At 38.4% G+C, this 17,206-nt stretch overlaps 1 protein-coding gene across 1 annotated transcript; it reads left to right on the top strand.

The window, feature by feature from the left end:
- Positions 1-4,215: 4,215 nt before the first annotated feature.
- LOC138903641 (pectinesterase inhibitor-like) lies at positions 4,216-4,749 on the top strand. Its single transcript, XM_070192064.1, has one exon. The coding sequence runs from the start codon at positions 4,216-4,218 to the stop codon at positions 4,747-4,749; it is 534 nt and encodes a 177-aa protein (XP_070048165.1).
- The last annotated feature ends 12,457 nt before the right edge of the window (positions 4,750-17,206 follow it).

The raw sequence follows: 17,206 nt of genomic DNA, 5'->3' as shown, positions 1-17,206 counted from the left end.
TTCTTATTCGAAATAGAAAATCAGATACACCAGCGTATAATGTCAATTAGTTTTTAGCAAAACGATCGTCAACTTCTCTTCCTCCTCAAACGAATCACGACAACTTATAACTTACAAGCATTAAGCTTCGGTGAAGCAACAACAAACACCATCTTTTGTAAATATTTCTTTCTGACTACCTCTATCACATCTTCTATCAACAAAGAAGAGGATACAACTAATTAGGTCAAGTTTGTATTTAGGCTATATTTGTATGAACATAAAATCCTAATGGTGAAAAGGAAAAAAAAACTTATAGATTGAAAAGGAATTATATGAGCAGTGGAGAGGTTATGGAACGTGGAGAGCAACTGTAACGACCTGACCAATTATTTTGAGATCTAGCACATCGTTCGGTGGTTTGAGGCCTTGAGTAGTTTCACTTCAGGTATTATGACTTGCACGTATGGTCAGAATTGAATTTCGGGAAGTTCGGAGTTAGTTTGGGAAGAAAATTCTAATTTCGGAAGCTTTAAGTTGGAAGAATTGACTAAGATTTGATTTTTGAGTAAACGACCTCAGAATCGGGATTTAAAGGTTCCAACAGGTTCGTATGATAATTTTGGATTTGGCCGCATGTCTGGATCGAGTTTTTGGATGACCCGGAAACGTTTCGGCGCCTATTGTGGAAGTTGGCATTTTGGAAGAATTTTCTAAATTTGGGTTGAAGTGCATTTCAATGTTATTAATGATCGTTTGAGATTTAGAGTCTAGGAATATCTCCGTATGGTGATTCTGATATTAGAAGCGCATCCGGATGTGGATTTGGAGGTCCAAAGGTCATTTGGCGAAAGTTGGAATTTGAAGGTTTTTGGGACGTTTGACCGGGAGTGGACTTTTTTATATCGGGGTCAAATTCTGATTTCGGAAGTTAGAGTAGGTCCGTAATGTCAATTATGACTTGTGTGCAAAATTTAAGGTCAATCGGACGTGATTTGATAGGTTTCGGCATCGATTATAGAAGTTTGAAACTTCAAAGTTCATTAAATTTGAATTGAAGGGTGATTCATAGTTTCGATGTTGTTTGGCTCAATTTGAGGTCTCAACTAAGTTCGCAATATATTTTGGGACGTGTTGGTATATTTGGTTAAGGTCCGGAGGGCTCGGGGTGGTTTGGGGTGGTAAACGAATCAATTTGTGGACTAAAGGAATGATGAGGCAGCTGGTATCTGGTGTAACCGCACCTGCGAGTTTTTGGCCGCAGGTGCGGAGCCGCAGAAGCGGCCATGAGGGGCGCATGTGCGATTTTAGTTGGGAAGTGCTGAGACCGCATATGCGATTATCTCGCCGCAGAAGCGAGAGCGCACCTGCGAAAGTAAAGGCACAGAAACGGAAGCAGTGGCTGGGGGCAACTTTGCAGAAGCGGAATAATTGCCGCACTTGCGGAACCGCAGAAGTGGTCAAGTGACCGCAGGTGTGAGAATTTGAGTTGGGCAGTGAGGTTTCCTTTAAAACGGGATTTGGCCCATTTTTCTCCCATTTTTTACTTGGTTGGGCGATTTTGGAGAGTTTCAAGTGGGGGTTTTCATCATCTAAGCCAAGGTAAGTTATTCACATCCATTGCAAGTTAAATACATGGTTTGTATAAGGATTTAAGGATGGAAATTAGTAGAAATTATGGGGGTTTTGGTAGAAAACCTAGAAATTATATTTTTAGATTTTGACCACGAATTTGGGCATTAAATTGAGAATAAATTATATATTTGAGCTCGTAATGCTATGGGTAGTGTTTATCTTCGAACTTTTTGGAATCCGGGCACGTGGGCCCGAGGGTGATTTTTATCGACTTTTCGAGCGGAGTTGGAAATTATTGTAAATTTAATTATAATGAGTATTAGAGTATATATTTATGGATTTGCACATTTATTGAAAAGTTTTGGAGCGATGGGCATTGGTTTGAGCTGTTAGAGAGGCTTTGGAGCCGGTTATGGAATTTCGGAGCGAGGTAAGTCTCCTGTCTAACTCTGTGAGGGGGAAATTACCCCTAGGTGATTTGTTTGATGTGTGCTACTTGTTGTGGGGACTATGTACGTGCAAGGTGACGAGAGCCCGTATGTAGCTACATTCATGTTGTTGTTCGGGTAGACTTAGGTTCACATCATGCTATAGCTGTACTATTTGAGTAGTCTCTCGCTTATTAATTCCCCTGCTTTACATTCTATTTGAGACTAGACTTACTATTGTAGAGACTTCACGGGTTCACGATTAGCCATCAGATAATATTCCTCCTCTTACGGCATGGCTCTGGTATATATATATATATATATATATATATATATATATATATATATATATATATATATGTTTCATCGAAAGGTTTTCACTAAATAAATTACGACTCACACGTTTATTTGTGAGTGGGGTCAAGGACCCATCAAAGCTTCTTATTCTAATGGGATCAGGCCGTTCGCCTCGGCACGAATTTGTATTTCACTACTTATGGGATCGGGCCGTTCGCCTCGGCAGGAATTTGTATTTCACTTCTTATGGGATCGGGCCGTTCGCCTCGGCAGGATTTATGTACCACACTCTCATGGGAGTGGGTCGTTCGCCTCGGCAAGTTAATTGATTTATCATATGGTTCGGGCCATTCGACCCTCGACAGTGCACAGTTTTATTAATATGTTGGATCGGGCCGTACGCCTTGGCATTTCCTATATCATATTCCCATGAAATTGTGGGTAAAACTTGGCAAGAAGCGAGTGTATTTGTAAAATCCGGATTTGAATTATGGTAGCCACTTGATGAGTTTCACTATACCTATATATATGCCCCGGTTAAGGAGGGAATTTCTAATGAAGAGCTTGAGTTCCTCGTAAAGAGAGGGGATTTGTACCACGTGATCTATATTTGTCTATTTCACTTACTTATTCTGCCTCATATTTGCTACCTCATTACTGTACCAGATGTTGTCGGACCACTAGTGAGTGTGGATGCCGACCCTTCGTCACTACTTCTCTGGGGTTAGGCTAGATACTTACTGGGTACACGTTGCTTACGTACTCATACTATACTTGCTGCACATTTTTATGCAGATACATATATTTCTAGAGGCCATGTGAGAGCAGAGGCGTGTATACATGCGGGGACCTAGGTGAGCTGCATTTCACTTGTCGATCCGCAGCCAGCAGAGTCTTCTTCAGAGTATTTATATTTTTTCTGTCAAATTTGTATTCTGGACAAGTTTTTTATTTTATTTTATATTCCTAGTTAATGCTCATGCACTTGTGATACCGGGTTTTGGGATGATTATGGGTTGTTCTGTATTGAATTTGTTAAAAGTATTATTATTTACTCTGTAAATTCCCATTCTTTACTATTTAAATTGAAGAAAAATATGATTTAAAAAAAATAAAATGAGAACCCAATTAAGTAATTATTGTTAGCTTGCGTGACAGTGGTGTCCAGCGCCATCACGACCTATGGATTTTGGATCGTGACAGCAACCTTCGAATCATTTCATGAAAGCTTCTCCCTCAGAAACTTGTGAACGTGATCTAATGCCCTCTACTCATGACTAATGTATGTTTCGAGCATGAATAGATTGTCATTTGTGAATGCATATATAGAGGGGAAGCTGAGAGAGTATAAAATAAAGAATCTGAAATGTTGCAATGGTAGAGGGCATATGTGTTTACCAGTATTGTTTTTATTCATAATTAAGGAATATGAAAGGTTGTAACGTAACAGTAGGTAAATATTAAATTATATTTGTAAACTTCTGAATGTATTAATTTTTAACCATGAAAAATGAAGTAAAATATCAAAAAATCAACAAAAGGGATAAATAACATAGGTAGCCGAGGAGATGTGCCAGCACACTCCTATATGTTCCACCTTTGTATAGATATATAGCTATTTGTAATCAGATTTCGTAGGAAGAAACAAATAAGCTCCTACTTTTGTTAAATACTAATCCCGTTTTGGTAATATGTTAAAGAAATAAGCAAATAGAGACTAAATTAAGATAAAAAATATTGGTGCTTATATTGCAAGTATTTAAGTCTATATCTAATCTACTTCCCTTGCTTTAAATATATATATATATTTTTTTTTTACTGTAACAAGATAAAAGCAATGAATTGCATTAATCTCATATACTTGGTACAGTTTACAACTATAAAACATGGTGGTCAGTGTAGAGAAAGGACTACGAAAATAGAAACAAGTCTAAAAATGGCACACTCTTTTCCCCCTTCGTGCCTCTCCCTCTCCTTCTTGGTTGTTTTAATATTACTGTTTGAAATTATTAGAAATGTTAAGGCAGCAGACATTCTTGACGATGTTTGTCCCAAGACTATAAATCCTCAACTATGTTTCCATGTTCTTAAGAATGACCCTTATGTTTACAAGGGAGACATTCACAGCCTTGTATCCATTTCTCTTTCTGTAGCACAAGACAATACCACCTCCACCTACAATTTAGTTAAGTCCCTTCTTCAGCAACCCATCAAAGATCCGAATCTGAAAGCCCAACTCACCAATTGCTTGAACAATTACAAGGATGCAGGTGATAAACTAGAAAGTTGCAGTAATTTGTTTAGAACAGATGATTATAGAGAGATAAATTTGTTGGCTTCTGCTGCATTCAATGATTCTCGAGCTTGTGACCAAGGTTTTGGGGAACCACCAGCCCAGCTCAAACAACTCAGCCAGACGGTCCAAGAATTTTCCGATCTTGTTTCTGTTATTGCATATGATCTTAAATAAGCTAGTGATTTTGCCTATGTATTTATTATTATTTTTTCTCTCTTAATTCAACAGTTACATTAAATCGATTAATTTATCATCTGAAACAAAATCTAGACTTTTATATATTACGGAGCAAATAGTGACAAATTATGCTCATAATCTAGTGGTATCAATAGGGTCTTCCGCGAGATGCGGGTGGATTTGCATTTGTTAGTATACTGTATTTGTAAAATAATTATGGAGAAGAAAAAATAACGTATAAACAGAAATGTAGAAGAAACAGAATTTAATCTGAGCCCACTAAATTCACAGTATTTCCTTAAGGAACTTAATTCCTTCCTAGTACCCGAGGTTGTAGATTATTTTCTCCCAGGATAGAACGGATTACACACTGGTGTAGCAGTACTTCAAACCCCAGTGTTTCAACGAACACAAATGGCGGCAGCAAATCACACTTACGTTGTTTGTTTCGTAAGAAAACAATGCAGAAAAGAAGAGGAGAATTCAGAAATTTCGTAAGAAAAATCTGAGGGAATGGTCTGCTATTTATAACCAACATGTTGAGTTTAAACGAAGAGGTGCAGCTCTACAGAATATTTGCTATGATTGTTCACGTAAAATGGTCATTACATAAATGGCTATTTAGGCAACATAAAACGAGAAATCAAAACGCGGAGGAAAATTAATTTACCGTTAGGTAATTTGGATTAAAATAATATTATGTTAATCTTAATATTAACAAATAAATTTGGTCCAAAAAATTAATCAATCAATCGTTTGACCAAATCCGAAGCCGAAGCCGAGCCGAACGAGCGACGACGGCGACGCGAGGCTTGCCTTTTTCTTAACTCTTTAAGAGCTAGAAGAAGAGCAATTGTATATATACCCATCAAAAGTCTTTTCCTCCTCCAATATGGGATAATGTCCCTTTGTCAAGGAGGGAAAATCAAAATTTTATTTTTTCCTCCATTTTCCATTCACCCTCTTTTAAGCTAAACTAAGCTTAAAACCCAACAATCCCCCACATGAATGGGGAATGGCTATATCACAGAAATATGCATGAAAAACTGTGTGATTCGCAAGTAAGGATTAATTGCATCTGGATAAGTAGGTTTCCCTTTGAACTTTCCGTAGTGAACTTATGTCGGATATACTCGGTCAATCGGTAGATTTGATATCTTTGAACCGTTAAACTTTGGTGTATACCTATACAACTATAAGTCACACAATCAACCCTTAATCGTCTTTGGTTCTCATTGTTGTGTTCGTTCCAGCCATGAACACCGCCTGGTTTCATAAGTGCGTAGAGAACTGGCCTTACAAATTCTCCTTGAAGCGGCTAACACTTCACACTTACATAGGTGATTCCTAAACATGTCATCCCGTAGATACACTATTTGATACACCCCGTATCAAATTTAGAAACCATTAAAAACTTTAATGCTTTATCCTTGGTACTGAACATTGTCCCATCACAAGAATGGACCAAAATTTTAGTAACAAAGTTGAACCTTCATTAATGACTTTGTTTGATCTCCTTGAACCTAGATCTTGGGATCTCCAGTCTTCTAGGTAGAGTTACCACCACAATGACTTGTCCTCGGCCATAGTCCCATTCCTCTCGATGATTTATCAACTACCTCTCTAGTTAGGTCATTCGTAAGTGGATCCGACACATTATCGCTTGACTTTACGTAGTCAATCGTGATAATTCCACTAGAGAGTAATTGCCTAGAGGTTTTATGTCTTCGTCGTATATGACGAGATTTACCGTTATATATAATGCTCCAAGCCCATCCAATTATCGCTGGACTATCGCAATGTATACATATTGGGGCCAACGGTTTGGGCCAAAATAGAATATCTGCCATGAAATTTTGGAGCCATTCAGCTTCTTCACCGGCTTTATCTAAGGCTATGAACTCAGCCTCCATTGTAGAGCGGGCAATACAAGTTTGTTTGAAAGACTTCCAAGGTATCGCTCCTCCACCAATAGTGAATACATATCCACTTGTGGACTTAGAATTAGTTGAACCGGTGATCCAATTTGCATCACCGTATTCCTGAATCACCGCAGGATATTTACTGTAGTGCAAAGCAAAATCTTGGGTATGTTCTAAATATTCCAAAACTCGTTTCATTGCCATCCAATGAGATTGACCTGGATTAGTCGTGTATCAACTCAATTTACTTATAGCACAAGCTATATCTGGTCGTGTACGATTCATAATATACATTAAACATCCCAACACACGAGCATAATCCAGTTGTGATATGCTTTGGTCTTTGTTCTTTGCTAGAGCAAGATTCACGTCAATTGGAGTCTTTGCAACTTTAAAATCTAAGTGCTTGAATTTTTCAAGTACTGTTTTAATATAATGAGCTTGTGACAATGCCAAACCTTGAGGAGTCTTATGGATCTTAATACCTAGAATTAAATCAGCAACTCCCAAGTCTTTCATATCAAACTTGCTAGTTAGCATATGCTTAGTCGCATTTATGTTGGCAATGTCATTACTCATTATTAGCATATCATCCACATATAAGCAAACAATGACTATGTGATTTGAAACATTTTTAATGTACACACATTTATCATATTCATTTATCTTAAAACCATTTGACAATATTATTTGGTCAAATTTCGCATGTCGTTGTTTGGGTACTTGTTTTAGCCCATAAATGGACTTAACAAGTCTACATGCCTTCTTTTCTTTACCTGGAACCACAAACCCTTCAGGTTGTTACATGTATATTTCTTTCTCCAAATCTCCCTTTAAGAAGGCCGTCTTAACATTCATTTGATGAATTTCAAGACCATAAACCGCAACTAATGCTACTAATGTTCGTATGGACGTAATTTTTGTAACTGGAGAGTAAGTATCAAAATAGTCAAGACCTTCTCGTTGTATATACCCTTTGACCACAAGTCTTGCCTTATACTTATCAATAGTGCCATCATCTTTTATTTTCTTCTTAAAAATCCATTTGGAACCCAACGGTTTATTTCCACGAGGAAGATTAACTAATTCCCATGTATGGTTGTCCAATATGGATTCTATTTCACTATTGACTGTCTCTTTCCAAAGTAATGATTCGGAAGAAGACATAGCTTCTTTAAATGTTCAAGGCTCATTTTCTAAGAAGAACGTCACAAAATCTAGTCCAAATGAAGTACATGTTCTTTGACGTTTAGTATGTCTTGGATCCTCCTGATTAGACGTACTTTCTTTTGTTTCTTCCTGACGTCATTTAGATCATTCACCAATCGACTCACATTCCTTTTTATATGGATATATATTATCGAAGAACTCAGCATTATCCGATTCTATAACCGTATTATTATGAATGTCAGGATTTTCTGATTTATGAACCAGAAAATTGATATGCTTTACTATTGGTCGCATATCCTATGAAAACACAATCAATGATTTTCGGTCCTATATTTACCCTTTTGGGTTTAGGAACTTGCACTTTTGCCAAACACCCCCACACTTTAAGATAATTCAAGTTGGGCTTCCTTCCTTTCTATTTTTCATTTGGAATGGATTGCGTTTTGCTATGGGGTACTCGATTTAGTATCTGGTTAGCCGTAAGAATGGCTTTCTCCCACAAATTCTGTGATAAACCAGAACTTATCAAGAATGCATTCATCATCTCCTTTAATGAACAATTCTTTCTTTCTACAATCCTATTGGATTGGGGCGTGTAAGGGGCCATTGTTTGATGAATAATTCCATATTCTAAACATATTTCTTCAAAAGGAGATTCGTATTCACCACCCCTATCACTTCTTATCATTTTGATTTTCTTGTTAAGTTGCGTTTCAACTTCATTTTTGTATTGCTTGAATGCATCTATTGCTTAATCTTTACTATTAAGTAAGTAAACATAGCAATATCAAGTACTGTCGTTAATAAAAGTTATAAAATACTTCTTTCCACCACGAGATGGTATTGACTTCATGTTGCAAATATCTGTGTGAATTAAGTCTAAAGAATTTGAATTCCTTTCAACCGACTCATAAGAATGTTTAACATACTTAGATTCCACACATATTTGACAATTCGATTTGTCGCATTCAAACTTAGGCAATACTTCCAAATTAATTATTTTTCGCAAGGTTTTATAATTAACATGTCCCAAACATATATGCCATAAATCATTTGACTCAAGTAAGTTAGAAGAAGTTGAAATTTTATTGTTCTCAACGACCATTACATTCAGTTTGAAAAGGCCCTCAGTGAGGTAACCTTTTCCTACAAACATCTCATTCTTACTTATTACAACCTTATCAGATATAAAAACGCACTTAAACCCGTTTTTGATGAGAAATGAAGTAGAGACTAAGTTCTTCCTAATTTCAGGAACATGAAGGGCGTTGTTCAGAGTCACCACCTTGCCAGAAGTCATTTTAGAAATATCTTGCCATATCCTTCAATCTTGGCCGTTGCAGAATTTTCAATAGAAAGCGTCTCTTCGGGTCCAACGGGAGCATAAGTAGAAAACACTTCTCTAACAGCACAAACATGGCGAGTGGCTCCAGAATCAATCCACCATTCCTTAGGATTTCCCACCAGGTTGCATTCAAAAAGTATAGCACACAAGTCATCAATATCCTTGTGCATTTCAACCATGTTTTCTTGACCCTTCTTTCTGTCTTTCCTTGGAGCACGATAATTTGCAGATTTGTGTCCCGCTTTCCCACAGTTGTAGCAATTTCCTTTGAACCGCTTCTTGCTTGGGTTACTTTTTGGTCTAGAAGGATTCCTCCTCTTGCTATTATTTTGTGGAACATCCTCAAAAATGTTTGCTCCCATTATTGTTGAGTTTCCATGACCTTTATTTTAAGCAGCTTTGTTGTCCTCTTCGATCCTCAACCGAACAATGAGATATTCGAGCGACATCTCCTTGTGTTTGTGTTTCAAGTAATTTTTGAAGTCTTTCCACAAAGGAGGCAACTTCTCAATCATCGCTGCAACTTGAAATGCTTCATTGATGATAAAACCTTCAATGAAAATTCTATTAGTGATAATAATATCATTAATACTTTCAACATAAGTATTAATTTGACTTATATCTTCAGCAAGGAGATCGTGAATAATCACTTACAATTCCTGAACTTGGGTAATAACATACTTAGTATCTACCATTTTGTAGTCCAAAAATTTTGCGGCAACGAATTTCTTCAACCCGACATCCTCAGTTTTGTATTTATTTTCAAGCGCAATCCATAGTTCTTTTGACGTCTCCACATTACTATTGACGTTATACAAATCATCCTCCAGCCCACTAAGAATGTAATTCTTGCTCAAAAAATCAGAATGCTTCCACGCCTCAGTCACGAGAAAGCATTCATTGTCTGAAGTTTCATCAAGCAGAACAGGAACATCTTCCTTAATGAACTTCTGTACACTTAAAGTCGTCAAGTAGAAGAACATCTTCTGCTGCCACCGCTTGAAATCAATTCCAGAAACCTTTTCTTGCCTTTCTACCGGTGCCGGTGCCGGTGCCAATGTCAGTGTTATTCGGCTTGTCGATGCATTGCAGTCACCATAGGAATAGTCTGATTTTCGTTCTCAGACGTCATTTCTATAAAAGAATGACACAAACAAACATTTAATATATGGCGAAGTTTTTATATCTTCAAACCGAATAAAACTGGAGTAGAAAATCACGTAGATTTTAATCTCCAATGGAGTAGAAAATCTCTAGGATTTTAATCTTCAAATAACAGATAGTAAACGAAAACCGAATATATGTTAAAGTAAACAAATGGAGTAGAAAACCACGAAGGCTTTAATCTCCAAAACGAGAGTAGATAATCACATAGGTTTTAGTCTATAGAACAATATGTATAACACAAATTATAAAAATTAAGTTCCTTAAGCTTGTTAATATACTGTATTTGTAAAATAATTCTGGAGAAGGAAAAATAACGTCTAACAGAAATGTAGAAGAAACAGAATTTAATCCGACCCCACTAAATTCACAGTGTTTCCTTAAGGAATGTAATTTCCTCCTAGTACTTGAGGTTGTGGATTGTTTTCTCCCAGGATAGAACGAATTACATACTGATGTAGCGGTACTTCAAACCCCATTATTTCAACGAACACAAATGGCGGCAGCAAATCACACTCACGTTGTTTGTTTCGTAAGAAAACAATGCAGAAAGAAAGAGGAGAATTCAAAAATTTCGTAAGGAAAATTTGAGGGAATGGTTTGCTATTTATAGCCAACATGTTGAGTTTAAACGAAGAGGTGCAACTCTTCAGAATGTCTGTTATGACTGTTCGCGTAATCTTAATATTAACAAATATATTTGGTCCAAAAAATTAATCAATCAATCGTTTTATCTAAGCCGAAGCCGAGCCGAGCGAGCGAGCGAGCGATGACGACGACTCGAGGCTTGCCTTTTTCTTAACTCTTTAAGAGCTAGAAGAAGAGCAATTGTATATATACCTATCAAAAGTCTTTTCCTCCTCCAATATGGGACATTATCCCTTTGTCAAGGAGGGAAAATCAAAATTTTATTTTTCCCTCCATTTCTCATTCACCCCCTTTTAAGGTAAACTAAGCTTAAAACCCAACAACATTTAATTTTCAAATTTAATATCAAGAAACGATCAAGTCCAAATATAAATTGTAGACGGTCTGTTGAGATGATTAGGACCACCTCTTATGTCCTTGACCTTTATAGAACTAGTCCTTAGATACGATCTCTAATGATTGAATATGTTAAAATAATATGAGGTAGACCCAAAATTACTTCGAGCGAACTAATCTCTAAAATATTTGTAATCTCTCAAAATCAATGTACACTTAGGAGATTAATAAAATATAATAGAAGTAAGTATGTGTAATCACGCCCAACTATACCTCCTAAAGTGTCTAGCAGTCGTTGCAAATATAATCCAGTTTACTAGTCTCGCAGAAATTCAAGTAATCAACTTCCAGAAGTGCTAAATAATGAGTTTTGAGTGTTTACTAACTAAAATAAAGTAATTAAAATGCTGTAATTTTATTACAAATAAAGCAAATATTGTAAACAAGATTGGAAAGATCTAGAGTTATGATTTTTCCAATCTTTGAAATCCTCCCCACAACATCTACTATAAACTCGCCTAAGTATTCTTCACTAATCGTGAGCACTTCAGGTGTTATAATTCTCTTCCGAGAAACTACAACAATTGACTAGACGTATTCTCCCGAATTGCGCTAGCTGCCACTATTTTACCACTCACGATGACCACGTCAAGACTTCGTTATTCCTAATTTAAAATTTAAACTCGCCGAATTAATTAGTTATATAGGTTAGGAGTGACGCTATTCAACAACTATCTAAATATGTACCACTTCTCAAGCAATACACACTAAATAGGCACAGTCAATTGAAGGCACTTCAGTCAACAATAATAATCACATAGTTGAACAAGTAGAGAAAATTTAATGGCAAACTTAAATTAAAAGCAATAGAAAATCATCCTCCAAAATGTTCATTTCCTAGATAAAAGAGTTTAGATACTCATAGCCATACAAAGAATCATGATAATATTCGAAAGAATTAAACTACAAATTAAGGAAGAACGGAGAGAAAACTCTTGTGATTTGTTGCTTCCAAGTATTCATGTAGCCTTTTGCCTCTCCAAGTAATGTCTAACCCTATAAAAACTAAAATTAAGAGGTATTTATAATGTAGGACTAAGGTGTCCACGTCCAAAACTGAGAAGGAAACAAAAGTGGGTTGGATAGACCTCGTCGGCGCTTATGCATCATCAGAGGCGCCAAAACTCTAGTGCAAGGAGCTAAAACTATACTGCCTTGAACCATCAGGGGCGCCAAGTTTAGCGCATTGGATAGGGCCTTGCACTATCTAAGGCTGTGAGTTGTCATGGCTTTGCACTGTTCTGGATGCTGACTTTTCAATGACTTACATTGTCTTCTTTTTGTGCTCTATTTTGTAGCTCCTAGGTACCATTTGGTGCAACTTTTCTCTACTTCATATCACTATGTTCCTACAGGTAAAATAAACTCAATTAAACTCAAATGTTGTACAAATTAGCATCAATACTACAAAAACAAGTAAGGTGAGAAACATCATAAGATATGGAATTATAGCCCGATATTAATACCTCACACTTAATTGTTGATCGCCCCAATGTCAATCAACTAAATACTTCCTCTTCAAGTACCTAACAAGCCACACACTAAAAACACACTACACCCATGACCATGATTGATAGAAATAATTAATCTCTAGCATATACGGTCAATACACACCTCTCGTACTTATTCCATATATTAAAATATCCAACACATGAATTACATACCCATAACAATCCTGGCCTCGAAAGCTAACTCAATGTCACAATGCACTCGGGGCTTGAATGTTTAACCTAACAGGAAAGTCTAATAACGTTACTTATCCATTATGAAACCATGTGCCCTCACAATAGAATTAAGGAGAATAAGCAGTCCACACATCTAAATCAAATGATCGAGTATTTTAAGGATCCACATACATGAAAAATATTACCCACTCTCTCAAAGAAGTCACATTCTTGCAAAAGGTACCATAGGCTTGCCCACTATAGCAAAATCAACTAGGACTTTATTATGGTTATAATGTGGCTAAGGGACGGGTAGGATATATTTAGAAATTACTGACTAACTCTCTTAAGCACTTTAGTATATCACATAGTAAACTTTAAGCACACACTTTCTTAATCCACTTCAATCATCACAAGAAAGATCACCCCGAAATATGTTTCCTTTTTTTTAAGCACTATATAGCTCACACTCACTAGGAAGGACAAGAGGTCTTTATTTATTTTTCTACATAGTTTTTTCTTCTTTTCATCTCTTTTTTTTTACGTTATTCTTGTACTTTTAATTCTCTACTAGTGGTGTTTTCCTAAAGATACAAGTGCACCTTCTCCTTTTTTCTTTCTTTGGTTCCACTCAAAAGCTACCTCAGGTTCCCTCATCACTTCTTTCTAGTGCTCTCTTTCTAATTCAAGTGCCTTAAGAGGTAAAAGAATCAACTCATTCAATTAAGAATAAATAAGGTATCGGCTTGTAACACGGGTGCCAAAGAAAAGAAGGGCTAACGTCATTTTTCAACCGTGCAACACCTAGGGTATCGCTTCAACTCACATTACAAAAAAGTTCTAGACTCGACTGCAATATATGGACTAATCAAAGAACTCACTTCACAAATGCCACATGACTCCCTAAGGACGGTCCCATTCCGATTCTCAATCAAATAAGTATTCACAAAGTAAAGAGATATATTAAGCATTACAAACAAAGCAAACACAAGTCAAGCAAACGAGCCATAGGAGTCATAACACATATCCATTTTAGCAACAATATCGAATAATTAAAAATAAAGGAATATGCTATATATGCCAAGGACTAGGCGTTTCTGCCTAAGGGTTCATTTTTAGGCGATCTGGGTCCAGGGGGTCCGGTCCCATACGAAAGGCATGGGCTATAACATACACAGATTAGGGAATCAGGCGGAATTCAAGATTTATTGCCGTAAAATGCCAAAAAATGAGGAATAGTCATGACGGGGCTGTGACCATGGTTCCTTAGGTTGTATTTGATAGCCCAAAAGAAATTAGAGGTGATCCGGGTCCGGGGGGCCTGGCCCACGTGGAAGGCGTGGGCTATAGCACACGAAAAATCAGGGAATCGGGCAGAATTAAAGTTCTATGGTCGTAAAATGCCAAAAAAATAAGGAACAATCACGGCGGGGTAGTGACTATGGTTCTTTAGGTTGTTTTTGATGGCCTTGAAAAATTTGAGGTGATGTGGATCTGGGGGGACGGGCCCACGCAGAAGGCATGGGCTATAGCACACGAAAATCAGGGAATCGGGCGGAATTCAAATTTTATGGCCATTAAATGCCAAAATACGAGGAACGGTCACTGAGGGGTGGTGAATATGGTTCCTTAGGTTCTTTTTGATGTCTCAAAAAAACTTTGAGGCGATCCGGGTCTAGCGGGCTGGGCCCATACGGTAGATGTGGGCTAGAACACATGAAAATCAGGAAATCGAGCGGAATTCAGGTTTTATGGTCGTAAAATGCCAAAAATCGAGGAACGGTCATGACATGGCACTGACTATGGTTTCTTAGGTTATTTCTGATGGCCTGGAAAAATTTGAGACGATCCGAGTCCAGGGGGCCAGGCCCACACAGAAGGCGTGGGTTATAGCACACGAAAATCAGGAAATTGGGAAAAATTCATGTTTTACGACCATAAAATGCCTAAATATGAGGAACAGCCATGGCGGGGGGGGGGGGTGACTATGGTTCCTTAGGTTATTTTTGATGGTACAAAAAAAGTTGAGGTGATTCGGCTCCAGAGATCCGGGCCCATGCGCAAGGCTTGGGCTATAGCACACAAAAATCAGGGAATCGGGCGGAATCTAAGTTATATGCTCGTAAAATGCCAAAATATATGTGACAGTCACGACGAGATGGTGACTATGGTTCATTAGATCATTTTGGATGGACCGGAAAAATTTGAAACGATCCGGGTCAGGAGCCGGGCACACGCGGAAGGCATGGGCTATAGCATACAAAAATCAGGGAATCGGGCGGAATTCAAGTTTTACAGCCGTAAAATGACAAAATACAAGGAACAGTCATGGCGCAGTGGCGACTATGATTACTTAGGTCATTATTTATGGCCCGAAAAAATTTGAGGCAATCCGGGTCCGGGAGGGCGGGTCCACGCATAAGGCATGGGCTATAGCACACGAAAATTAAGGAATCGAGCGGAATTCAAGTTTTACGGCCGTAAAATGCCAAAATACGAGGAACGGTCATGGAGGGGTGGTAGATATGGTTCCTTAAGTTGTTTTTGATGGGCTGGAAATATTTGAGGCAATTCGGGGCGAGGGCCCACGCCCACGCGAAAGGCGTGAGCTATAGCACAAGAAAATTAGGGAATCGGGCAGAATTCCAGTTTTATGGCCGTAAAATGCCAAAATATGAGGAACAGTCATGGCGGGGTGGTGACTATGTTTCCTTAGGTCGTTGTGAATGGTCCAAAAAAATTTAAGGCGATCCGGGCTCGGGGGGCCTAGCCCACGCAGAAGGCATGGATTATAGCACGCAAATATTAGGGAGTCAGGCGAAATTCAAGATTTATAGCCGTAAAATGACCAAAAATGAGGAACGGTCATGGCGAGGCAGTGACTATGGTTCCTTAGGTTATTTTTGATGGCCCAGAAAAATTAAAGGTGATCCGGGTCCGGGGGGCCTGGTCCACGTGGAAGCCATGGGCTATAGCACATGAAAATTAAGAAATCGGACGGAATTAAAGTTCTATGGCCGTAAAACGATAAACAACGAGGAACATGCACGGCGGGGAAGTGACTATGATTCCTTAGGTTGTTTTTGATGGCCCTAAAAAATTTTAGGCAATCCAAATCCAGGGGGACGGGTCCACGCGGAAGGCGTGGGCTATAACACACAAAATCAAGGAATCGGGCATAATTTAAATTTTACGGCCATTAAATGCCAAAATACGAGGAACGGCCATGGAGGGGCGATTAGTATGGTTCCTTAGGTCATTTTTGATGGCTGAAAAAAATTTGAGACGATCCGGGTCCGGCGGGCTGGGCCCATACGGTATGCGTGGGCTATAACACACAAAACTCAGGGAATCAGCCGGAATTTAGGTTTTATGTCCGTAAAATGCCAAAAAATGAGGAAAGGTAATGACAGGGCACTGACTATGGTTCCCTTTTTCATTTTTGATAACCTGGAAAAATTTGAGGAGATCCGGGTCCAGGGGGCCAGGCCAGGCCAACACGGAAGGCATGGGCTATAGCACACGAAAATCAGGAAATCATGCGGAATTCATGTTTTACGGCCATAAAATGCCAAACTACGAGGAACTGTCACGGCGTGGCAGTGACTATAGTTCCTTAGGTCATTTTTGATGGTCCAAAAATTTTTTAGGTGATTCGAGTCCGGGACCACGCAGAAGGCGTGGGCTATAGCACATGAAAATCAGGGAATCAGGCGGAATTAAAGTTATATGGCTGTAAAAAGCCAAAAAAATGAGTGACAGTCATAGCGGGATGGTGACTATGGTTCCTTAGGTCATTTTTGATGGCCCTGAAAAACTTGAAACGATCCGGGTCCGAGGGCCGGGCACACGCTAAAGGCGTGGGCTATTGCACACGAAGATCAGGGAATCAGACAAAATTCAAGTTTTACGGCAGTAAAAAGATAAAATACGAGGAACGGTCATGGCACGGTGGTGATTATGGTTCCTTAGGTCGTTGTTTATGGCACAAAAAACTTTGAGGCAATCCGGGTTCGGGGGGCCGGGTCCATGCATAAGGTGTGAGCTATAACACACGAAAATCAAGGAATCGGGCGGAATTCCAGTTTAATGGCCATAAAATGCTAAAAATGACGAACAGTCATGAGGGGTGGTGACTATGGTTC

This window comes from Nicotiana tomentosiformis, chromosome 12, assembly GCF_000390325.3.
Source record: "Nicotiana tomentosiformis chromosome 12, ASM39032v3, whole genome shotgun sequence".
Lineage (NCBI taxonomy): Eukaryota > Viridiplantae > Streptophyta > Magnoliopsida > Solanales > Solanaceae > Nicotiana > Nicotiana tomentosiformis.
Note: the sequence above shows the minus strand (reverse complement) of the source record. Positions and strands in the feature narration are given on the sequence as shown.